The 26,172-nt window shown below is 35.8% G+C and overlaps 1 protein-coding gene across 1 annotated transcript in view; it reads left to right on the forward strand.

Annotated features, from left to right (window-relative positions):
• CBLB (Cbl proto-oncogene B) overlaps positions 1-26,172 on the forward strand; it is a 213,320-nt gene that overhangs the window by 154,347 nt on the left and 32,801 nt on the right. Inside the window, 5 exon segments of the mRNA XM_030330544.1 lie at positions 2,272-2,457; positions 4,017-4,071; positions 4,074-4,384; positions 12,003-12,097; positions 24,621-24,767. Of these exon segments, the coding sequence (XP_030186404.1) occupies positions 2,272-2,457; positions 4,017-4,071; positions 4,074-4,384; positions 12,003-12,097; positions 24,621-24,767 (794 nt within the window).

The raw sequence follows: 26,172 nt of genomic DNA on the forward strand, positions 1-26,172 counted from the left end.
ACTGTTGATAGTTTTGCTTCTTGAGTCTTTTTTGTAAAGGATAATAACCAGAGCAACAAAGCATTTTTATCAGGTAATGGTTTTGCTAATTCTCAGAGAATGTAATTTATCCTAATGGGAATTGTGGAGAATTAGAGGTCCTGTGACATTTCCTAACTCAAAATACTATGGTTGTGATGTGCATAGTTTACATTAGGAATTCTTTCTGTTCTGTGTATGATCATTTCTGGATTGTTTTTCATCCAGAAGGTTCAAATTCCTGACCATCTGAGACTTCCATGGCTTTTTGCATAGAATTTTTATTTTGTTAAGAGTCAATGGCTGCATTAGAATCAGTTTATTGTGACTACAGAGTTTCTACTTTTCTCTTCTAATTTTAGTGGCAGTTAAGATTTTTTCCTTTTTTGCTTCATCATAGGGTAAGACATATAAAAAAGAATCATGAAATTACTAAAAAGAAAGAAAGGTTCTTAAAATTGTCATGTAAAATTATGGGTAAATTTATTGACCTATTTTAGTTACTTGGCACCCTTGAGAGAAAGAAGCAAAGAATTAGCAGTTTAGCAATGTGATGACAATATTCAGGCATATCTGAGGTATGGTCTAGAAGCTTTTGTAGCCACTCAAATTTATCTAAAAAGTCTTTACAATGGGGACTGTAACTTCCCACTCCTTTAAGTGTGGTCTGTGCACAGTGACTTCCTTGCAGAGAGTACAGTATGGACAGGGGGAGAAAAAGGGAGTAACTTTACAGTGAAGAAACCTTGACAGACAATACCTTAGCCAGGTAATCAAGGTCAGCATCAACAGTGATGAATCCTATTGATAGCGTGGACCCTTGATATGATGCTATTAAAATATTTGTTGACCTTCGTGGTCTTCCTTCAAAATCCCCATAACCTGAGTGTAATCATGAGAAAAACACCAGACAAACCCCTATGTTAGTTAATTAGCAAAAGCCTTACACAATGTACCTAAGTGTGGTTGTGAACAAAAATCTATCATCCCCTGTCGGATAAAGACAGAATGGCTGAATCTTTCTCACTATTGCCACAGTTTGAATTAAATCGTCAATTGTTGACATTGACTGCTCCTATAAAAATGACTGATAGAGGAAAAATGGGTTAACAACAGCTTAAAACTCTAAAAATAATAGCATTAGGAAATAGATGACTATCAAAGTATAGTAGGTGTAAAAATCAAGCCTAGTGGGGCGCCTGGGTGGCGCAGTCGGTTAAGCGTCCGACTTCAGCCAGGTCACGATCTCGCGGTCCATGAGTTCGAGCCCCGCGTCGGGCTCTGGGCTGATGGCTCGGAGCCTGGAGCCTGTTTCCGATTCTGTGTCTCCCTCTCTCTCTGCCCCTCCCCCGTTCATGCTCTGTCTCTCTCTGTCCCAAAAATAAATAAACGTTAAAAAAAAAAAAAAATTTAAAAAAAAAATCAAGCCTAGATCTCCAAAGAGCTAGTAGCTTAGCCTTGAAAAGGAAACTGCCTGATATTTCATGACAATATTGTTTACCTTGGTAAAGCTATTTGATTAGTTAGTATGATTTTTATACCAAATTGCAATCAAGTTATGTCACATTAAAAGAAAAATTACAAAATAAAAAGGGTTACATAGGTACAAATCAAAGTACTTCTTACTGGCTTTTTGATGCCATTTTATCTACCAGACAAAGTAGAAACCTGTTGTAGCAAATAAAAACTTGAGGCTTTCTTTTCCATGTGAAGTCCTACAGGAAAAAACAATTAGGCTGTTTTTATTTTAAATACACATTTTTATTTTTGAAACTCTGCCTGATTTAATTGGTTTGTAGGCAAGTATGCTCTGGATACATATTTTATATGGAACAAAATGACTTCTAAGTTCTAGCATATACTGTAAATTGAAGATTTAAGAAAATTCCATAGTACAGAAACCAAGAGCAATGTGCATCACTGCATTGTGTATTTCTGGTTTCCTCATTAACTGTGGATGGGCTTTTGCCGGAGATGTTTGTATTTGATTGGTTTTAAACTACGCTTTTGCTCTTCTTTTTTCCTAGACCCTTTCTGTAATATGCAGGAGAAACTTATCCATTTATTCTTTACGTAATATTGCCCTTGAGGGACAATGTGAGCGCTTGCCATCTATTAATCAGAGTAAACGGAGTTTATTTTAACAGATGTTCAATGGCAGACACCTTCTCCAAACCAAAGGTCTTCGTTAAGAACTGAAAGTCATACACTTTACACATCATATCACATGATCTTTATCCTTCTCTATTCTAGTGCACTGACAGGCAGAATTCACCAGTTACATCACCAGGATCCTCTCCCCTTGCACAGAGAAGAAAGCCGCATCCAGATCCTCTCCAGATCCCACATCTAAGCCTGCCACCAGTGCCTCCTCGCCTGGACTTAATTCAGAAAGGCATAGTTCGGTCTCCCTGTGGCAGCCCCACTGGTTCACCAAAGGTAAACTGATTTTATTAGAAACACACAGAATGTAGGTGACAATTATTGATTGCTCAGGTTCCTTTGAATTCCATTACTTGTATTTCTTGGGCTCTCAATTGTTGATGAAGAACTCTGACATGTTCCTCATTTTGTTTGTGGTGAGCCCACTATCCTCTTTTTGCTTTATTACTATAAAAGTTGCACAATTACTCAGAGCATATGTCTGTAATAGTTCCCTGATTTGTAAAAATGCAGAGGAGAGTAAATCTAGTTATTCTGTAAAATGGATTTTGAAAATCATTATATGTATTAAAATAAATCGCATGCTTTTATTGAATGATATTTGACACTCATTTTCGTAGTGTCCTGACAAGAAAAATGTGATGGGGTATATTTGCATAAGGGCTTTAAGATGTGTGTTTCAGGGTGACTCACCTTCACCTGAAGGAATTAATTACAAAGAATTACAGTATTTGTAAAGTAATTACATTACTCCTTAATATTAAAGATATAATTCTGTGTAAATCTAAGCCCGCAGTTTATTTTAGTTTTGCGCAATTTTTTTTCCAAATTTGATTACGGCATATTTTGCTTTATCAAATATAAGATTTAAAAACTTAATTCCACTTGGTAATATGCTTTAGAGTCTAAAATGAGTCAGAAGCACGACATTTTAGTAGTATTTGATCTCAGTTACAGTTAAGATCACGTTAAGATTTTTAGGTTTTAAGATCAGATTATGACTTTTTTGGATGGTGTTTAGTCAGAATGGTGTAAACATAGAATTATGTAAACACATTCCCTTTTTCTGTATGATTTTCTAACCATAAAAACACAAAATCATTCATGAGATGAACCATGTAAATAAAAATAAAATCATAAAAAGCATATAGATTCAAGTGCATATATGTTCATATTTCCATATAAGAATTAGACCAATATTTTTCCATTTTAAGGATCCATAAAAATTCAAGTAAGTTTTATAAATAATGCTGCTCTATTACTTGTGATTTTCCACCATTCTGGTAATAACGATAAAAGACAAGATCAGAGCAAGTTTTCCCCTTACTAGTTGCTTTATGTTGCAGTGGAAACACAAAAATGGCAGCAGAACCTATACTTTCAGTCCCTCGGAGATATTGCAAATCAAGTTGCTCTTTGAAAAAGTAAAACAACAACAACTTTGATAGTTTTTATGTCTCCTAAATTGTGTAAAAGTGTAAATAAATAAACGACTAAATATTATTTTACTGTCAACCAGTCAAAATCATCATATAATTTTGTGCCCTGCTACTTTTTCCTGTGTAGTGTTTATAGTCCTTAACATTTGAGTTTATGTATTCATCTTCTACAAAAAAAAAGTTCTAATGAGATATATTTACATAAGATTTTCATTAATTTTTAAAAATGTCATTAATTGATGATAAAAAGAAACATTAAAAGATGACACAGAAATCTAATAAAACTCCATTATGGCTTAGAAAACAAAGGCAATGGTAGATGAGTCCAGAAATCATGTTTCAGTGCATCAATAGTACAACTTCTAACTTATTTATTCTTCTATTGTATCTCTTCAGTCTTCTCCTTGCATGGTGAGAAAGCAAGATAAACCACTCCCCGCACCTCCTCCTCCTTACGAGATCCTCCTCCGCCTCCACCTGAGAGACCTCCCCCAATCCCACCTGACAATAGACTGAGTCGTCACTTCCATCACGTGGAAAGTGTGCCTTCTAGAGACCAGCCAATGCCTCTTGAAGCCTGGTGCCCTCGGGATGTGTTTGGGAGTAATCAGTCGGTGGTGGGATGTCGACTCTTAGGGGATGGCTCTCCAAAGCCTGGAATCACCGCAAGTTCAAATGTGAATGGAAGACACAGTAGAGTGGGCTCTGACCCCGTGCTTATGCGGAAACACAGACGCCATGATTTGCCTTTAGAAGGAGCCAAGGTAAGAAATAAACAAAGCAGAAGCTAACCAAGCTGCTCCAACTCTTCTGATAGGAGGTAGTGTGAAAGGTGGGGCAATGGTTTTTTGTTTTTTGCGGATTTTTGCCTGGTGTGGCACTTCCCTGAAGGTCTTTAATTATCTCCAAGTTATAAATAATCAGGAGCTCATTAAAACTTGAACTTAAAAGAAGTCAGGAAGAAGGTTCAGAGTAATGATTTAATTTTAATGTGAAGAGACTAGACACTTTGCCAAAGATTTATTTCACCTCCTCTTATTTCATCTGCCAAAACTTTTTCCTATTAATAACTTGTTGGTGGGAGAATCGGCACTATTGTTTTTTTAAGCTGTCCTGGTTCTATCTAATCTGAAAAACAGTTGAATAATTATAGCATGTCGTAAATCAGTCATTGGAATGGTTGCCAAGGACAGACGCCTTATGCATCCAGGTAAAATGAACTTCTCCCTTACATAAAAACATCACTTCCAATCACTCTCACAAAGCAGGTTCTTTATCCATAAAACTGAAAGGCTGTCACACATATTGAGCTCTAGCTTGAAAGATATCACCACTATCATTTAAATACCCAGGAAAGAATTTAAGTGTACAGGGAACCAAAGAGGCAGCAGCAGAAATCAATGAGTTTAGAATTCTTGGTAGGCCCTTGATAGTTTCTGGTGTTTGCTTCCCTCCATGATATTTTTGGCTGTGAGATCAGATGCTTGCCGTCTTCCCTCAGCTGAAGGAGGCTTTGCCTCTTTTGAAGACTAATATTAAATTGATTCTTCTCTATTGACCTTTGTTATTTTAGGACAGTAATCAATTCCTTCAAAATAACGGTCTGCAGTGGGTGAGTTAACCATATATTCAAGAACAAAAAGTGTGAAGTATGACACACATTCAGCTTCTGTGTGGTATATGCATGTGTGTGCACACACGTGTTTGTGTGTCATGGTTGGGTGATAATGGAAAGTTCATATGATAATATTTAACCTCAGTGATATTCTAGGGTCTCCAGGATAGGAAGACTCCAATGTCTAGTGTGGCATTCAGAAGAAAGGGGAAGAATGGGGGGGTTTGCCATGACTCTGCCAGTGACTCACCTTGGTGAGTTCAGTCTCTCATCTTAGATATGAAGATCTCTAAAAGTTTCATTGAAGGTTATCTAAACGTGTAAATGGAAGAAAAGTACTTACAAAAGCATTTTTAGTAATGTTCTCTGAAAATGGAATGCTTATCAAGCTCAAATGTATATTTCCACAACCTGGAATCTGGATTGGAGGGACCGGCTGGTTTTTTCCATTTTTTTGTTTTTGAGTTTTTTGCATAATTTCTTTTTCCTTTCAACGTCTATTACTTTTCATTCATACATGATCATGCTTGTCTTGAGAAGTGTCAGAACAGGCTCTGACGTGAATTGAATGGTTATATCTCAGCAACATATTACAATTTATTTCTTGAATGGATTGTGGAAATACTTGTAATTATCTTAGCCAATTCAGTGAAGATCTCTTATTTCAGGGTTATTTTACATAATATGTTATACAGTTTAACACGAATATAAACCTGTCCTTCTAAGCCCTAGAACACTGGATGTTAATTTTGTATGGAAGGTTACCATTTTTTAAATTGAGGTTATAATTTCTTAGGCTATAGGTATGAAATTTTACTTTATTAATTATAGGTATGAAATGTTAATAGTGACTTCAGTTATGAAGATTCCTTTAAATGTTTTCTATCTGAACTTTCATGTCCTGATCATTGATACATGTTACTATCCAGAGAACATTGAGTAAATTGCAAAATATCTCTTACAGAAAGCTGGATTTTAATCTTGTTTAGTTCTGGCTAAATAACCCTCATTAAGATTCTTTAAGGTCTAATCTCATATGTTGTGTGTATTACTAATGCAGTGCTTATACTCTCTAAGCTAATTTCATGTTACAACAACTAGACATGAAGTGGTTTTTTTTTAATTTATTTTTTTAACGTTTTAGTTATTTTTGAGACAGGGAGAGACAGAGCATGAACAGGGGAGGGTCAGACAGAGGGAGCACAGAATCTGAAACAGGCTTCAGGCTCTGAGCTGTCAGCACAGAGCCCGACGGGGCTCGAACTCACAGACCACGAGATCATGACCTGAGCCGAAGTCGGCCGCTTAACCGACTGAGCCACCCAGGCGCCCCTAGACATGAAGTTTTAACCAAAATGAAACTTATAAGATTTATGACTTCAGTCTAGTTGTTCAACTTCTAAGGTGGATTATAAAGAAGGATTTATTGTAGTTAATGTAATAAATGCTATGAACTAGATGTCTCCTATTTTTCTCTTTTATTGTCTTTACAAGGAACTTCAGTAGACTGCAAGGTACATCATAATTTACATAAAGTAGAAAAAAGCCTCACTCCTCTCTTTTCACTCCGGAGGAGTAAGAGGCTGGCTTCAACTAACTAACATCTAACAGAAGACTGAGTCCATCCTGGGACTTGTGCTTCTCAGTTTCTTTGATCCTGCCTTGGACTTTTCTCGCCTTGTTAATCTTTGCATGTCCTCCATCCAAACTGACTTAATTTCACATTTCTAAGTGTGTTCTTTGTGTGAGACCCTTCTGATGTTCAAGGATGACCAGAATCCCAGTGTTCTCTTCCCTTTCAAATTTAACAATGTTTTGTAGCAGAGGAACTGTTCGGCCCCTCAGGCAGAAGGAAAATGATAAGGATAAAGCAAACCCGATAGCTGCATTTCAACATTACTAAAAATCTTATCAATACAGATCAACCAGGCTCTGGAATCAGAACTGAGTTTTACTTCCTGCTCTAGAATTTGCTGGCTTTGTGGATGCAAACAACTTCCTACACCTTTGTCCCAAGTCCACTTATTTTTCTTACCTTTTTTTGTAATGAATAGATTTGTTTAGAACATAAGAAGTATTTATTTTTTTAATTTTAAATTCCAGTATAGTGTTAATACAGTGTAATATTAGTTTCAGGTGTACATATAGTGATTCAACACTTCCATGCACCAGCTGGTGCTCATTGCCACAAGTGCACTCCATAGTCCCCATCATGTCTTTCCCCACCCCCCCCCCCCCCTCCCCTCTGGTAACCATCAGTTTGTTCTCTTTAGTTAAGAGTCTGTTTCTTGCTTTGTCTCTCTTATTTTTCTTACTTTATGAAGTGGAAGAATAATAGTACCTAGTATCTTGGGAAAATAATCACTCTCCAAATATCTAAATCTTCATACACCTCAGGTCTGGAATAAAACCAAAAGTAACAACTAGACACGAAGTAGCAGTATAAGTTGTAACACTGGACATCCTCGTTCAAAATAGTTGTCCTTTCTTTTTTAAATTTAAAACCAAAACCATCATCTCTGTCTCTCTCTCCTCTCATTTTATTTAGCATAATTCCTAATGAGCACTTGGTAAGCACTTGATTGTTAAGTTAGTACAGTACTGAAGCTGATGATAGACGCAAGAGAGTGTATGTGTGCTGGGTTTGTGTGGGTGAGGGCAGGGCAGGAGAGGGCTTGGAGGAAGAGAACACCCGTGACATACAAGGAAGAAAAACAGTTGTTTTGTTGGTGTTTTTTTACTTTGTTTTCATGTAATTTATTTTTGATAGAGAGAGAGAGAGAGAGAGTACAAGCAGGGGAAGGTCAGAGAGAGAGGGAGACCCAGAATCCGAAGCAGGCTCCAGGCTCTGAGCTGTCAGCACAGAGCCTGATGCAGGGCTCGATCCCATGAACTGCGAGATCATGACCTGAGCCAAAAGTTGGACACTTAACTGACTGAGTCACCCAGGTGCCCTCCACCTTTTTTCTTTTTTTTAAGAAAAACAGTTTTTAATGTATTTTTCCAGCACTGGCCTTCAGCCAAAGGTAGAATATAATCTCCTTGTTTAAAATAGGATTTCTTTTCCTCCTGTTTTTAATGAGAATGGTAAATGTTACAATGTATCCTCACCGTCCATACCTATTACCTAGTATGCAGTTTTTAAAACATTTTATCATGGAAATAAAGGGCATGGGGATCTAGATATCTGGAAGTTGATGTACCTTCACATAACCCATAAGTCTCCCCAGTTAATTGTAAGCAAATGCATTCTTGTGTGAAATAGGAGCAACTATCCTTTAGACTTATTTTCATTAGAGGTAATACTTCAAATTAAACATCATCTTCCCATTTTAAAGATAAGAAACCCAAATAAGCACCAAATGTTTACATTAGAATTAAGTGTACCTGTGGAATACCTACCATAAGGGAATTCATAAAATGGACACCCTGTACATGAAGTGACACCTCGCTCTCCTTCATCATGTGTCCTCTGTCCCTGTGCCACTTCCCATCATCCACTAGAGGCATTTGCCCTTTTGATTTGCATCTTCGCTTGGCAAATGGTAAGGACAGCAAGAGTAAATTCTACTGCATTTCCTACTTGTACAGAGCTGTTAGGGAAAGAGCTGTCCAGCTCATCGTTAAAATGAAGTGTAAGAATTCCCTGTGACTTTCATCAACTCCCTATCCCCCCACCCCTACCTTGAGTGATCAGATTAGCTAAAGTAATCCTTTACTTTTAACATGAATCTGCAAGCTAAGAATTGCTAGGTTTATTTATCTTGTATTATTGGTAAGAGATTTCTTTCCTATAGTACTGTTTCCTTTCTCTGAAATTCTTGCGTTCTAGAAACCTGTCCCTTAATAGGACACCTGTCCCTTAATAAGTATTTTGTTGGCTAGATACTTACTGTTGTTGGTTTGTTTTAATTAGCTGAGGTGAAAATATTTGCATTAAAATGCTTTAAAACATCATTGGAAACTTGAGATTTATCTACTTAGATCTAGATGCTAACGTTGTGTTAAGCTATCTTTATTGGTTTCTCTCGAAAGGTTAAGAATACTGCTGTTTCTAATGTGATAAAAACTATCTCTGACTTGTTATGTTACTTCAAGTGACATTATTCTAAAATGACCCTGTGTACAATAATCTTTTGAAGATGCTGCTAGATAAATGCATCGAAAGATTCCCCTTTTTTTGAGATTGTGGCTTTTGCTCTTTTGGTGGAGAGGCACATGTTTATGTGAATGACCTCAAACTTATCTCTAAATCTCAAGGGCTGTCTATCAAGAAATAAGTCCTCTATGTTCACTGGCTTCATTGCCAATCTGATGGTGTAGAAGGACAAACTATAGTGATATTTTTGGGGTAGATTTTGTGTGGGTTTACATGTGTGGGATAGGGAAAAGGGGTTGTGTTTGGGGTTTTGTACAGATAAAAAGGTTTGTCTTAATTGTGCTACGATTATCACAAATGTGTTCCCTGAATCTCAAGGATCCCAAACACCTTAAGCTTAATATTTAGACAACAGTTGAATCATAAGACATTTCAAACTTCCAAGATTAGTAACAAATGCTGTCTTGAGGCATATAGAAAAATATTAATCTAGGATAACCTAGAATTTATAATAAATTGTGTGATAACTCAGATTAAACTTCTTCCATAAGCCCAAACTTACCTTAATGTCTCCTCATTCTTCAACCTCCTTTAGCTGTAAGAGTACTTAGGATGTTCAAGACAGCATGGGAAATACAAAATGAATAAAGCACAGTGTAGTGTGGTGAGAATGAGACAGGTGTATGATTAACTAAAAGATAAGGCGTAAGAGAAGCGTTCAGAAAATACAATATGGGATCCTCAAGAAGAAAAAAAAAATCAAATTGAGATGCAGTGTAAAAGAAGGAATAAAGCAAGCTGCACACAAGAAGGTCACTGGCTATAGACATGAAAAGATTAGTAGGTGTTTTTATAGACACGACAGGAAGGAACCGCATGAGGTTAGAGAAAATATGCATAGCAAAGGAAGTCCATTTTCATGGATAGAATAAGAGAGAGAGAATAGGCAGGATAGGTGAAATTATGGCAGTGTAGATTCTAACCAATAATACGGAGTCTTGAATTCTATACTATGTTATCTTTAATTTGTTAGGAAAGAGGTCTTAAAGGTTTTTTTTGTTGTTTTTGTTTGTTTTTCTATTTTTTTGGCAGAGGAGTAATAGTATCAGAATATTTAAGTTGGTAGTAATTTCAGTGGAATTGCGGTAGATTTGGGACAGAGGAAAAAGTTGTTTCCTCAGTTGAATAAAGAAGGCCTGAATCTGTGGGGTTTCAGTGCGAACTGCTTCAGTCGATGGCTATCCATCCGCACATTTGAGGAATTATTGTTTTCTCCTATTTTTAAACAGGCTTTTCAAATCTCCAGAGAACATAAAATATTTATTTTAGCCCAACTTGTAATTTATTGTACTCAGGTAGCGGCAGCTAAAATGATTAAGTCTAGTGAAGTGGGTACAGGTGGGAACATGGAATTCAGAATGAAACCGTGTTTAGGATCTGTTTTATCATAGTGTGACTATAAGAGCGCATCGAATGAGGGAGCCGTGCAAAGGAGACATTGGAACTCTAGCACAGGTCCTAGATTTTCGAGTGAAACTTCAATGCCATAAGATTTAGATTGTGTAACTTTGAAATGCAAATATTGATGTATTTCAAATGTATTCTTTAAACCATGTTTTTTATTTTAAGTTGATAGAGAAGGTATGGGCTTTTCAATTTTGCATTTTAGAGCTTCAGCAGCATTTTAGAAATACAGGGGGAGGAAAAGAAATTGGTAGGTCATTGATGGGGCTTTAGGGCTATTCAGGTTACATTATAGCCTTTTGCTCCCACTTAAGCCTATCCTTTAAATATGAATTCGTAAGAGTTGAAGTGAGCGCCCCATGATAAAACACTAATAATTACTTAAAGATTTTAAAATAGGTTTAATCTTTTTTGTATGTGTGTGAATATGTCTATATGAAGTTATTTTCTCTTTTTTTAATTGCTTTATTTCAAGTTCTCGGATCAGTCACAAGCGCTGTTGCTCAGTCCCTGTAGTGTAACTGAGAAACCTGGGAATCAGAATTTCTGAATCTGAGTAACAAAACACTGGTTCTCTGCCGGTACCTTATGAGCAAGGTAACCGTTTTAGTTGGTGGTGTTCACACTGAAAATTCTGGTTAAAACTGCACGCGCTCTGAAAGAGCAGGCGGGCTCTACTTCCCAATAGTGTTGATGCTTCAGCCTTGAAAGATGAAAGGCATTTCTGTAAGGTTTTATCAAGAAGTTTAAAAATGTTCTCTTAACCCCAGAGAGATATAATTTAGAACACTTTTATTTGGGAGAATTGAAATAAGAATTGCACTGGTACTGCTTTTTCTTCCCTGAATCCTATGGAGAATGGTAACTTTTCAATAAAAACTGATGGTTATTTGGGGAATTTCACCATCTGTGTATCAAGCTGTGTGTATCTGTTTTATAGAAATTATAGTACGCATTCCTTCTCAATGTGTTTAAGAATCATGTTGTATTATACTTTTTACATATAACTTGGTGTTCCTTTGGGTGGTGGTGGTGAATAATCACTATGGTGCAACTGACTCCTAAGTAATTATATGATATTGCGCTTGTTTAAATAAACAGAAATTACATGTTCTTTTCAAAATTATAGGTTTTCTAAGAGCTTCTACTGTTTTAAGGTCCTCCAGAAGTTAAATTCTAAATGAACCCTTGGATTTCCTTTCAGGTCTTTTCCAATGGTCACCTGGGAAGTGAAGAATATGATGTTCCTCCCCGGCTTTCTCCTCCTCCTCCAGCTGCTGCCCTTCTCCCTAGCATCAAGTGAGTTTTACTGAATTTGCAGAGCATCTCTCCATGCATACGGATATGGTAAATAGTCGATATGAGGTACTCAATACAGAAAGTACAAGGTGAATAGAAACACATCAATAAAAGTGATTCAGCCAGATTTATAAAGTACCAGAAATCAAGGTCCTTCCTGATTCTTTGCTGGTAACCACAGCATATGTGATTACTTACCTAAACTCTGAGGTTGCATATGGAACAACAGGGAGAGAGAACTTGAGTCTTCTTTGTATCTAAGAAGAAGACAGAGCAGGGGCGCCTGGGTGGCTTAGTCAGTTAAGCATCCAACTTCAGCTCAGGTCATGATCTCACGGTTCATGAGTTCGAGCCCCAGATCAGGCTCTGTGCTGAAAGCTCAAGAGCCTGGAGTCTGCTTCCAATTCTGTGTCTCCCTCTCCCCTCTCTCTGCTCCTCCCCCACTCATGCTCCGGTGGTCATTCTTTCTTTCTCTCTCTCTCTCTCTCTCTCTCTCTCTCTCTCTCAAAAATAAAAATAAAGAGGACAGAGTAGCACGGTGCACTTTCCCCTCAATTTATCTCTCTTCCCAAGTGGTGTCACATTTATCCCAACTATCCAGTGTGATATCAGAAAATAATCTTTGATTCTTTCAATTTTCACAATTTCTGAATCCATTCAGCCAGTAAGTCCTATTTGCTTGTTCTTTTGAAGTTTTTTATAGTCAGCTAATCTTCCCTGTTGCCTCATAGCTGGATGTCTGGAAGAACAGACATGATGGATGATGTGTTATGATTTTAGAATTAATACCAATGGATTTTAAAATGCATTAACTGAAAAATAAGTTAACCTGGGTTATCTCATTTGAAAAATGGGGACACAAGAAGCACATTAGGCAGTTAGTTAATATAGGTACCCAAGTCAAACCAAGATAAAACCAAGTCTCCTGATTCCAATTTTTCCACTCTTTATATTAAATCAGGCTACCTGCCTTTTCTCCAATATATTTTGTTTACACAGCTGAATTGTTTTAATTCTGCTTTCCCCAGATCAGTTTCCTGCTCAAAACCCAGCATTGTTTTTTTCTTTCCTTTTAAGTTAATCTATGCTCTTCTGCTAGCAGTAAGATCCACAGAATTTTACCTAACTAAAATATTGTTCAGTAATTCCTAATGTTTCCCCTCCAATCTTGTCTTGATTTTTTTTTTTTGGCTTTGTGAATTTTTAAGTTGCTTCCTCCTATGCACCACCTTTTCAGAATCTTTATTCTATAGGTCCATGTCTCAGGCTCTGTTTCTTTATGAAAACTTCTCTGACTTCTTCATTCATAATGATAATAAGTGGTAAGACTAATTCTCAGTCTTCTTCCTACACAGTTTATTGTCTACATTTAATTATGTACTCTGCTGCACTGTTTTCTAATTTTAAAGTGCTTCTTCACATTAAAAAAAAGGTTATAAGGTTTTGAGAGCAAAATATTTTTCTTGTCCTTTCTGATTCTTCCCTAACACTTTACTGTTTTTGCTGTGTGGTGCATATATCACAAATATGTGGTTACTTGGTTGATTATCGGGTAAGATCCTCACTTCCAACTGAAAGTCTTAGAGCATTTACTCCTTTTTCTGCTGGTCACTGAGATCCCCTATACATATGGATGCAAAAGAAGGATAAGCTAAACCCAGCCCCTGAAGTTTGCACTCTACTCTAGAAAATAAAATTAACACACATGAAACCTCTGGAGAACATTATGTTGACTTGTACAATTCTAGTTGTTAGTTTTTACTTTCACTTGGAGGAAAGACTGTTACAGACCTTGGAAGTCAAGGATGTTTCATAAAGAGATGGAAATTTCCTGAGTCATGGAGAATAAGCACAGTTCAAAAAGGGAGCAGATGAGAAGCAGCAAGAGTGTGAAGTTTGCCATCATTCAGGGGACAGTGGAAAACTAAGCTCATTGGAGCATTCTCCAGTGGTAACTTATCTGGGAAATGCCAGATAATGTAGCTGACATAAAAGTTGGAAGCAAATGCACATATTCTGTATAGTAGGCTCTAAATCAGTAAGAACATATGATATCATAGCCTCAGATGAACTCTGAATATATGTAATAAAATATCTTAAGTTCAATTAATTCTGATAACTCAGAGAACGTCAGAAACAAAGTAAATAAAACCTTGCCAATTAGGTTAAATTTTCACATTCTGTTTATTAAATTCATGTTGGCAAGTGAGATAAGCAGAGGTTGCAGTTTGCTTCGTATGTATTTTAGTTACGTGTTTCTCCTATAAAGTAAGAATAAATTCATAGTGTAATGTATTGACATTTTTCTAGTACTTCAGTTTGTAAGCCCTTGTAAGTATATTTTCTCTCCATTTATTCTTGATTTTTCCCTCAGAAACAGTGCAGTTGCTTTACTTAAACAGAGAAATACTTAAACAATGCAGATTTAACAGCAAATTAGTTTTGTTTTGCATGCTGCAAATTAACCATAGTTAACAATGCAAGGGTTGACTTTTCATTGCACATTTATCTCTTCAATTTTTTTATTCTGACTATATGGGTGGCATTTGTTCATTGTATAAAATATGGAAACTAGAAATGACAAAAATTTAACAAATATGTAAATTCGAGCATCTACATACTCCAAATATCCATGTCCAGAGTTTCAACATTTTGACATTTTTAGACTTTTTTTTACATGACATAGATTATATTATAGAGATAATTTCCATGCCCTTCTTTGTTACTTAATATTTTAGTAGGCATTTTCCGTAGTCATTTATGGACTGTCTTATTATGAAACCAGCATGGAATTCTGAAGTGAACATTAAAATTAAATCCGACTTGGTCTCAGACCTGACTCCAGCATATTAAACATTTGTCTTGTCTTTGAACAAAGTAACTTCTCAGGGCCTCGCTTTCTCTATCTGATAAATGAAAGAGTGTTTATCTTAAATGATCTCCAAATTCCTTTTGAGCTTCAACTTTTTAGATTCTATGCAATGTTTTTTTAAGGGATGCTCATCTATAATGCTGACTTACATGAAATATTTGGCAGCTTAAATGTTCATTTGCGGCTCGTTGTGTCTCATTGCTGAAGCCAGCGTGAGTTGGATTACTGCTCTAGTTTTGCATTTTGTTTGTTATGTTTGATCTATCTGGGCCTCATTAGAATGTAAACCAGGGTACAGTGAGGAATAGACCCTTAGTACTGGAGGGGCGTAGAACAGAGGTCTCAGCAAATAGGGACGAAATGGGATGTTGGATGTTCAAGTACTTAATTCTATGTTAGACTCTTACTGCATGTTTCAAAATAAGTCCAAAGCAAAATCACAAATTACTACCCAGACTTTTGCAGTTCTCACAAACGTTGAGACCCTCAGTGTTGAATTCAGGAAAGTCACAGCTAGCATTTACCTTTAAATGTACTTTGTATTGTTATAAATATTTACTAAAGAGTAATAAGTTATTTGATGTTACTCTGTCACCGTTTACTTGATATAAGAGGCTACTCTGTGATAGTTTTACTTTCTTGTAAAACTGTTTGCAATTATGTGACTTTTATTGTATGACTTATGTTGAGGCCTAGAAGAATACAGAATTTATTTTTAAGAATATCCTGTTTGTAGAAGAAAACTGAAACTGTACTAGTATACATTGATTCGGTTTTTGGTTTTTTTTTTTTTTAGTTTTTCTAAATGTTTCTATTTAATTAACATCATTGACATTTAGCTACAAATGTAAAATTTTAAATAAAAGCTTGAAACATGAGTGCCTACTATTTTCTAGGGGGAGAATGAAAAAAATCCTATGTGGTTTGTTTTTATTACATTTTTACTAAATTTTTACTAAATTATATTTGTCTTGAAATAATTTGATTTTTTAAAATTTAAATGAAATCTGAAACAGTTAAAAAAATTATTTCACTTGACACAAGATATTGACAAATAAACAGAAGAATTATTGCCAGTAGTAATGGAATGATTATTTTCAAGTAAGATGTTCTAGAATGCAGATGAATGTCATTTTCTTTTTTCAGAAGAATATTTTGGGTGCCTTGTCTTTTAGAAATGCACCTTTTGTACTTTTGGAATATTAATCTTAAGCCTTCAAATGCATGCTGAACAAATATTATTTGATTAATACTTTTGTTAAAAAAAAAAAAAAAAAAAAGGTTTAGGGGCGCCTGAGTGGCTTAGTGGGTTGAGTGTCTGCCTTCGGCTCAGGTCATGATCTCATGGTCTGTGAGTTCAAGCCCCACGTCGGGCTCTGTGCTGTCAGTTCAGAGCCTGAAGCCTGTTCAGATTATTTGTCTCCCTCTCTCTCTGCTCCATCCCCTACTTGCTCGTGTGTGTGCTCTCTTCCTGTAAGAAATAAATAAACATTTGGGCGCCTGGGTGGTGCAGTCGGTTAAGCGTCCGACTTCAGCCAGGTCATGATCTCGCGGTCCGTGAGTTCGAGCCCCGCGTCGGGCTCTGGGCTGATGGCTCAGAGCCTGGAGCCTGTTTCCGATTCTGTGTCTCCCTCTCTCTCTGCCCCTCGCCCGTTCATGCTCTGTCTCTCTCTGTCCCAAAAATAAATAAACGTTGAAAAAAAAAAAAAAAGAAATAAATAAACATTAAAAAAAAAAAAAAAAAGAAAGGTTTGCTGTTGGAGACGGTGGTGTTGATCACTGTTACCTGCTTTTCCAAACAGATAAGGTGCTAATAACATTTTCAGTTCGGTGAATAGAGAATCCTAATTTTTGCCTGAGCTACTTTTTACTCAGTTGTGTGTAATAAGTGGAGATGCAGCATGAACTAGATAAAATCCCATCCTCACTGGAACTTGTGCTCTAGTTAGGAGAACAGAAAGTAAACAAATAATGATATTGTATTTTGTCAGGTAGTTGTAAGTGCTAGGAGGAAAAATAAAGCAGGAAAGGGGATAAACAGTATATGGAGGTTTATACTTTAGGTAAAGTCATCAGGAAAGGTAATATTTGACCAGAGCCTGAAAGCAGTAAAGGAGCAAGCCATGAGGTTATCTGGGTAAAGAGCATGAAAGCTAGACGACTCAAGTGTAGAAAAGGGAGGCACGTGAATCCCTTCAGCATGTTGAAGAGCAGCAAGGACAGTGTGACTAGAGTTGAATACGGTATTCAGGGGCTAAATAGTATACTGTCTTTAAAGCCAAGGTAAGAACTTTGGTTTGGTGAGTTTTAGAAAGTTTTGGTCAGCATTATGACATGATGCTGGTTCGCATTTTTAAAGAATTTCCCTGGCTGTGTGAAGAATGGTCTTTGGGGAAGCAGGGAGACCAATGGAGAGTGCCGTCATCTGATGTGGTAGACCAGTCAGAGATGGTCAGGGCTCTGACTGGAGTAACGGTGATGGAGTTACTGGGTCAGCTTTGGGGTATATTTTGGTCCAGTGGTACCTGTTAATAAATTGGATATCTGTGAAGGATGATAGTGACGACTCTTCTTACATAAGTTTTTGGCTAAAGAAACCGAGTGAATGGTTGGTGCCATTTTCCAAAGTGAGGGAGACTGGAGAAGGAACAGATGTGGGAACAGGACAGAGGTGTAAAATGGAGACTGAGGGACCTGAAGAGTTTGGGATGCCTGTTACACACACACACACACACACACACACACACACACACACACACCTAGATTGAAGTGTTGAGGGAGCAATTAGACATAACATCCAAATATTATATTCAGGTAAATATTTCAGCAGGTACTATCTAAAGCTAACAAATTTATTTCTACATGTCAAATCACAAATTTAGTAGATTGGCTATGCTCTTAGGCATACGAATGTAACTCTGAGATTTTCAACAGTATACGAACTTACATATTAAAGCATTACCTTGAAGGAGACTATACCACTTACCCCTGCAATGTTGATTGTAAAAACATTATTGGTTCCTATCAAAATCTCCATTTATTACCAAATTGCTTCAGAAAATAAACTAGAAATGTAGTTTTGTGGATGTAACCTCAACTACTGCCACCCTCCAGAGTCACCAAAAAGGTCCACACTTCAAACATCAGGATCTGTGCATGTGAACGCACGTGTGATTGTGGTTGTCTTTAAACAGTCTCCAGAATGGTCTATATGTAAATGTAAGTGTAAAACTATAAAGTTAGATGAATATGAATGAAATTATTTGGCAAACTCATGGGAGAGGGGAGAGTTTTGTTTTGTTTTGCTTTGTTTTTGACTAAGATTTGAAGACAGAGAAGAGAAAAAAGTACTAAGCCTTGGGAGATATTAATCCAAATATCACATTGTAATTTAAAACCACTGAAAGGGAATGAGCTTGATGGAAGTGTGTTATTTTGTATATGGTGCATACCAGGTCTCATTATTTGTGCTCAGTGTCAAAAGAGCAGGAAAACATATTCTGTTGTTATTCACCTGAGGATTCCTGTAGACTGAATGTACTTTGGTTTTACATGAATCCTTTTTATGCCCAATGATAAGAAATTATTATTGATTTAAGTATAAGACAAATATGGTATAAAACTTTTCAATGGAAGATAAAGCTGTAATTAAGAGGCTACTCTATTTTTTTTTAATTTTTTTTAACGTTTATTTATTTTTGAGACAGAGAGAGACAGAGCATGAACAGGGGAGGGTCAGAGAGAGGGGAGACACAGAATCGAAAATAGGCTCCAGGCTCTGAGCTGTCAACACAGAGCCTGACGCGGTGCTCAAACTCACGGACCGTGAGATCATGACCTGAGCCGAAGTCGGACGCTTAACCGACTGAGCCACCCAGGCGCCCCTATTTTTTTAATCCTAGTAAATGAATATGGTTGCTCTTTCATTAGTCTCTGAACCAGCTTTCCTCCAGTACCTTAAAATCTTTTTAAGACTGGCCAAGATATTGCACTATTTTTGTTTGTTCTACCTTGGGTAAATGGAAAGGTTCATTATTATCAAAGATGGCGGTCTCCTGTAGGTAACAATTGACATGACATATAAGGGATGGTGGAGAGTGGGTCTTTCTTTTCAGTTTGTTCACTGTGATCACTGTGGTGTTCTTCTCTCATTGTATCATGTAGAATGTTTGTGCATTTGAGTCTGACCTATTGATATGATTTGATATTTGAAACTCAGACTTATAAATTGGTGAGTTTATGCAGCAAAATAAACTTTGTTCAAATCTCCTGCAAAGTAACTTGACCATCCGAACTCAGATATTCTGGTGTTTTGTGGTGAATCCCTGGAAACTACTGGTTGATGCCTTGATGAAAACAATTGAGGGTTGCCACTATATCATTTTAAACCAGTCTCAACAGAAAAAGCAGTAATATGAGTATTATTTCTCTCCTTTTTATTCTAGTGTTGTAATTTCTAAATTCACATAGAATAATCCCTTCTCATCTTTTGTGGGAAAATGAAATTTGGTGGATGGCTATAATCTTGGTAGGGGGAATACCACTAATTCCACTAATCTTTCATTGTCTCTAACTAAAAGCTCTGATGAGAACTGACATAACATTAATCCTAATAGTCTGACAAACCTGTTAGTTATCATTTACAAAAAAGCTGATTTATGATCACAAAAAACCTAGCCATTGAAATGTGAGCCACTGGATTCTATTTAAATATACAATGTAAAATATATTCCTTATACTGTTTCTTTTTTGTCCCACAGAGGCATGATCTATCCTATATTCTCCATTTGTCCATGAACATATCGATCCATTGATAGAAAATGTATAGGATTAAAATGAGATTTTATTTCATATTAAGGGAAGGCATCCTTGCATATTCCACAACAGTCAAGCATTTATCATGTTTCTGTTAATGTTGCTCCGTAGTCTCAAATAGAATTAAATAAGTTATGTGAAGGCCACTAAGAATATTCAGCATATTTGTGAAAGATGCATATCTGCAATACCTGAAATGAGTTAAAATGAATTTTTAATCTTAAAAAGAAAATTTTCAGTTATTAAAGCATAACTTATGTACAGTAAAATTCAGTTTTGTGAGTTCTGACTAAAGCATGGTCAGGTAATCACCACCACAATCAAGTTCTAGGACAGCTCCATCACTCCAAAAAATCCCCCTGTGCCTATGTCAGATTCTTCCTTCACGCCAGACCCCTGGAAATTACCAGTCTAATTCATGTCCAGTACGGTTTTGCCTTTTCCAGGTCATATAAATAGAATCATGCAGTACGTACCCCGTTGAGTCTGGCTTCTCTCTACTTAGTATAATGCATTTGAGATTCATCAATGTTGTCAAGTGTATCAATGGTTGGTTCCTTTCTATTGCTGCAGAGTACATATTCCATTATAAGGCATGCTTTATCCATCCCTCCACTGAGGGACATTTGGGTTGATTCCAGTATTTGGCAATTACAAATAATGCCACTGTAAATATCATCGTGAAGTCTTTAACGTCCAACATACTGGAAAATTAGATTCGCAAGGAAAGTATGTGTTTCCTCAGTATCTGTCTTCTTGATTTTTAAAGCAGACCCCAGAAAATTTTAGAAATGCATATTGGTTCTAAGTTAACTTAAAAATGTAACTTAAAATCTGTTTCTCCAATTTAAAAACAAGTAGGTGAAATGCTTATAATTAAAGCTTACAGGAAAGCTTGTGTTAAACCTAATAATATACCACAGACTTTTCTTAATGTCATGAAAGAACGCTTAAAATCAGTATTATAAAACTCATTCTGATATTCTGGGGAAATTACTTATTTGTGGCATACGTGCAATCCTTTCAAATACAGCTTTATTTTGTGTTACCACTTCTCAGGACTGATTTCTCTGAGTTAAGTATTTTATTTTCCCTGTTAGGATTCTGATAGTTAATACAAGAAATATGGACTAATGTATGTAGCAAGCTCTGAAGACTTAGTTTTAATAAAAGATATTTTTAAAAAAACCATGCCTTCAGAAATTACTAAAGATTCTTACATGTAGAAATCAAGCAAAATAATATATTTAAAAATGTTTTTCTAGATTATAAAAGAATCCTAAAAATGATTGTTCCCTCTCCTTTAACAGCTTTGTCATCTGTTTCTCTGATAACCACTCATTTTTGTCTAAAAGCCGGGAGTGCCCCCCTTGACGCATACCATGCCAGGCCTTTGTTGACTCAGGGTCTACCCTTAAGCATTTTGCAATTCAGGACAGAAAGACAGAAATGAATATATAGAAATCACAATGTCAATGAAGGCACATATACTAAATGTACATTAATCAAAAGAATTAAAGTTGAAAGAAAAGTTACACAAATAAACCCCTCTGATGATGTGCCTTTCACACCAAGAATATCAAATATTATAGAGGAGTGTATCTGAGTTTGTCTCAACATGTAAAAATCACTAAGAAAAGCATTGCAAAATGTATTCTTGGTTGGTTCCAAGTGTGCACTTGCAGAAAGTGGATGTATTTCTCACCGGAGGCTCAGATAACTAACACGCAGTGAATTTAACAGGAGGTGCAGGTTGGGGAGAGGATGGCTGTGCATCTTTGAGAGAATGTGGCCTTGTTCATTACCCGTGTATTAACTCCAGAATGACACCCACAGTGCAGAATAGCCCATGGATGTACGATGATAATACAAAGGGAATGAAGTAATAGGTATAAATGGTAAGATGGTTTACTTGGCCGCTTTAACTTGGAACTAACCAAATAATAATTTGCTCTGTTTTATTCCTCTGATATCCCAAACATTTCTCAGAAGCCACATCAATGAATGAAGTGTTCTTGTGTCCCTTAAGTTAGATATTTTCTTCAGTGCCAAAAGTAAACTTACATGATAGCTTATGAAAATTGCTACACTAATTATTTTACCGCTTATTTCAAGTAAAATTGAATGTACTTTTTGAATTAGTTTGTGAAGGAAAAAAAATCCCAAGTATAGTTACAAATAGTGTAATTATTTACATGAATCGAGATTTCTTTTTTGATATTTTATATACAACTTCTTTATCTCACTTGTACCTTCTTTTTTATTAAAACTTTATTTTTTAGACAAGTTTAGAGTGATTAAAGACTTTGTTTTTTTAGATTCCCAGCAAAATTGAGAAGGTACAGTGATTTCCCATATACTTCCTGCCCCCACACGTACCTCTCCCTTCCCATCAATATCTTCCTCCATAGCAGTACATTTGTTAAAATGGATGAACCTGTTTTGATATGTAATCACCCGAAGCCTATTTTTTTATTATAGAAACTGCTTTTATTTTTTTTTTCCTTCTGAACTGGGTAAGATTAATTTGATATAAAAATTTATGTAATACTGAATAAAATGCACTGGAATGATATTCTTATAAACTAGCTTCTCTAAATAGACTATTATACTGATATCAGAAGTTTGCACTAAAAACACAAAGAAGAAGAATATCTGACTTTAGAACTTATTAAAAAGGTGATAAATGGGATATCGAAGCACTTTTTTGGGATTTAGATACAAATGCCACTTGAAGACATTTTCCCCTTCTAGATGTAATCCAGTAAAATCCATTTAAGCTAATAATCTCTGATTAGTAAATTTTAGTGGTAAGCCTTTATTATTCCAAAAATCTTATTTGAGCTTTATTTTTCATCTTCTTCAGAAATATTCTATCTGTTGATTTGCATCAAGACAAAAGACTAGGGGGAATTACCCAGACGAAATTCTTCATCATTGAAAAGAAAATATAGAATCATCCACAACAGATGTGATTTCATAAACTGTCCATTCTTGCCTCATATGCAGTGCTTCTTTGGAAACTCTTAAATTTTTGGAAATAACCCCCAACCGGCAGATAGATTTCTGGCATTGATGTTGTTGCTGAACATTTGGTCAAGAAGTCTTTCCTTTTTCTTTAATACCGGATATGCTTGAATTGCATTGGCAAAAAAGATTCATTGTGAATGAAAGTATATTAGAGCACAGAAAGGATGTATATTGTTTCATTTGCTAATAGAACCCATTCTCGTCCTTGAGTTAGCTAAATTGATGTCCATGTGTGTAAGATTTTGTGGAAAGGTCATGTTTGAAATCCCTACCATAATATGCTTCAGATCACAGTTTTGCAGTGCATGTACTCACCAGCCTTCATTTAGAATGTATCTCTTCTAAGGTTACACTATAGGAGGGGTAGTTCCTCATAAGGTTATTAGCTTGGGCTCTGGTCAGTGACAGTGGACTTTCTGTCATTCTGTTACTATGATTTTATCTCACTGTAAACTGTCATTTGAATTCAGAGGTTGCTCAAACAAACAAAAATTCAAAAATCAGTATTGAAAAAGTCTTCAAAGACAGGTAGAAATATGCTTTTGAAAAATCTTGGGAGAGATTTTTCTTTAATTTTTGAACTTTCTAGAGACTCAAATACATAGTTGAAGCTTGAAAACTTCGAGGTTTTTCACAATGTCTTCTTGTAATGGGCACAAAGAAAACCCCTTAAAAATTTTCGCATTCTAACCAGCGAGAAGAAATCTAAATGAAAAAGTTATTTCAGGTTCCATGGCACATATACCAAAGGACTCTTGCTCCCTCTACAGAAGGTGCTTCAAAATTGCAGTCCCAAAGATTAAAAAAAAAAAAAGAAAAGAAACACATTCACTATGATTATCAAAAGCTTTGTCTTGCAAACTAGTTGGGTGTCCTAACGTTAGGGTATGTTTGTGTGTTTCTACTTTGATATTTTTCACTTGCATAAGCAAGAGTTACACTCCATTAATAACAATTGTGAAAAATTGTGAAAAAGGTCTGGGTTCCTTGTTTGTTTGGCTTTGTTTTCTTTTGTTTATTTACTCTCATGGATGAGTATAATGCTTGAAAAACTTCTTTGGATATTGGGTGATTATTCCACTCATTTTCTTTCTTTTTTATTAGAGAATTGAAGCCATGAAAATAATGTACTCTACCTCAAAGACTTAATAAGTTCTCTTATTATCTACTTCTAATTGTTCCAGCCATTTTTAGTTCTTAGTTGTTGGGAAAAAATTAATAATTTGAATTGTACTTGAACCTTACCGGAGAAATAATTCATTTAATTGAACCGGATTTGTTTTCAACTACAGGTAATATTCACAAGAGACAAAGTTGACCTTTTTATAAAGACTTCATTAATATAAAACTACCATGTACATATATATATATACATACTATATATACATACACATACATATATATATACATACATATATATATATATATAATCTTAATTTACCCATTTAAGTTAAATTGGAACAAAATGTTAATATTTTAATAGCTTTGGTTTGGATAATTTTATACATTCTGTTTTAACTTCAAGATCTTTGTATTTAATTTGACAGGTTACTAGTTTTTCTTACTCTGCCATTTAAAATTATAAGTATGGAAATTCTTTTATTTCGTCAATAGAGTCTTAACAAAAGATGAAAATCCTTTCATTTGTATTTAGTATAAGAACAGCCCTTCTGATGTTACCTTGTAATTGAAAAATGAACACAAGTACAAAGTAGCTCCTTTGATTTGAATAGATCACATTCAACTTGCCTGTTCTGAATTGTTATGCTTAAACTAGACTGGATTTTTTTTTTCCCTCTCTGGTAGGTGTACTGGCCCGTTAGCAAATTCCCTTTCAGAGAAAACCAGAGACCCAGTAGAGGAAGATGACGATGAATACAAGGTTCCTTCATCCCACCCTGTTTCCCTGAATTCACAACCATCTCATTGCCATAACGTAAAACCTCCTCTTAGGTAAGCATATGGGCAGCTTTTTATCATCTCACATCTGCATAAGCATTATCATGTGTGGTATTTGTAGGCAACTGAATCACAGCTATTTAAATAAAAATCCTTGATTTCTTGGTCAAAGCCTCCTCTTATTATATACTATTTTCTGCATTCCTTTCATAGAAAACTAAAAGATGCAGATTTCTCATTACTCAAGAAGTCAGTTGACTAAACTAATTGACTAGTAAATCTAATGGAACATTTTGCTGCCCCTCTCCCCCCAAAACAAATTATAATCTAATAAAACTTTGCTGTATATTACATATAGTGGTAATTAATTCATGAATTTTCAATATACTATTTTCCAATGCATTTTATCAGTTCTTAGTGCATACCTCATGAGGAAAAATCAGTGCCCAGAAACTAAAGTATTACCTTTCTTAGAATTTTTTTTGATGTAAGGACTAGTATAATTTATATTCATTTCCCTTCTTGATATGCTGCCTACTTCTATTTATCATATCCTGAAGAAGTTAAGAAAAAAAGACTAAGAAGTATTTACCTTTTTTAATGAGGTACTATTTTACTTTTCCTTAGATCAAATAAGAATGTGAGAAATAGGGTTTTCTTTTTTTTTCTTCTTGCCAGTTGTTTGTTCTCATTGTAATGGAGACAACCTTGAAGTGTCAGCCCCACTGAGGTATAGAGCAGTTGTTAAAACTGGGTGGTGCGTACTGAAATATTAGTTTGTGTTTAAGTAGGATGATTCTGCACTTGTATAATTGATTTATTAATCTGTAATCTAATACTATTTTTCTTTATCTCATCTGACTTACATGAAGTACTCAATAAGTCAAATCTCAGTTTTAAAACTTAGTGAGCTCATTTCCTTTGTATGACGGAATCCCTGGAGCTTTGCTTGGCATACAAAACGGGGTTTCACTCACTACAGCTGGTGGCTCAGCCTTCCTGCCTTCCAGCACCTCTTGATTGAGGATAGGAAAACTACTGAACACTTCAGCCATCTGTCTTATCTTCGTGCATCGTTTCCGTTTTAAGGTCAAGTCCATCAATGGAAAGCATTCTGTGAGTGGAGTGTTCCCTCCTTTTCAGATGAAAAATCTAAATAGAATGTTTTAGTGTCTTTCTTAGACTATCACACCAAGGTGAAATGCAATACTTGGAAAAGAGAAGCAAATCTTCATTTTAACCAGAGATCTGTCGAAATGAGTGATCCTGGTTAAAATTATCAACACTCTACAGAATTCTTAACCAGGATCACTAACATTCTGCAGTCTAGGGCTTCATATTTCAAAACAAGAACCATTTCATTTCTTGCTAATCACTGGTGTTTAAGACATTTGTTGATAAAATAGTGTCCTTGAGAAGATAAATGACTGAGAGGCAATTTGTTATTTTGGAAGAACCA

Source organism: Lynx canadensis, chromosome C2 (genome assembly GCF_007474595.2).
Source record: "Lynx canadensis isolate LIC74 chromosome C2, mLynCan4.pri.v2, whole genome shotgun sequence".
NCBI lineage: Eukaryota > Metazoa > Chordata > Mammalia > Carnivora > Felidae > Lynx > Lynx canadensis.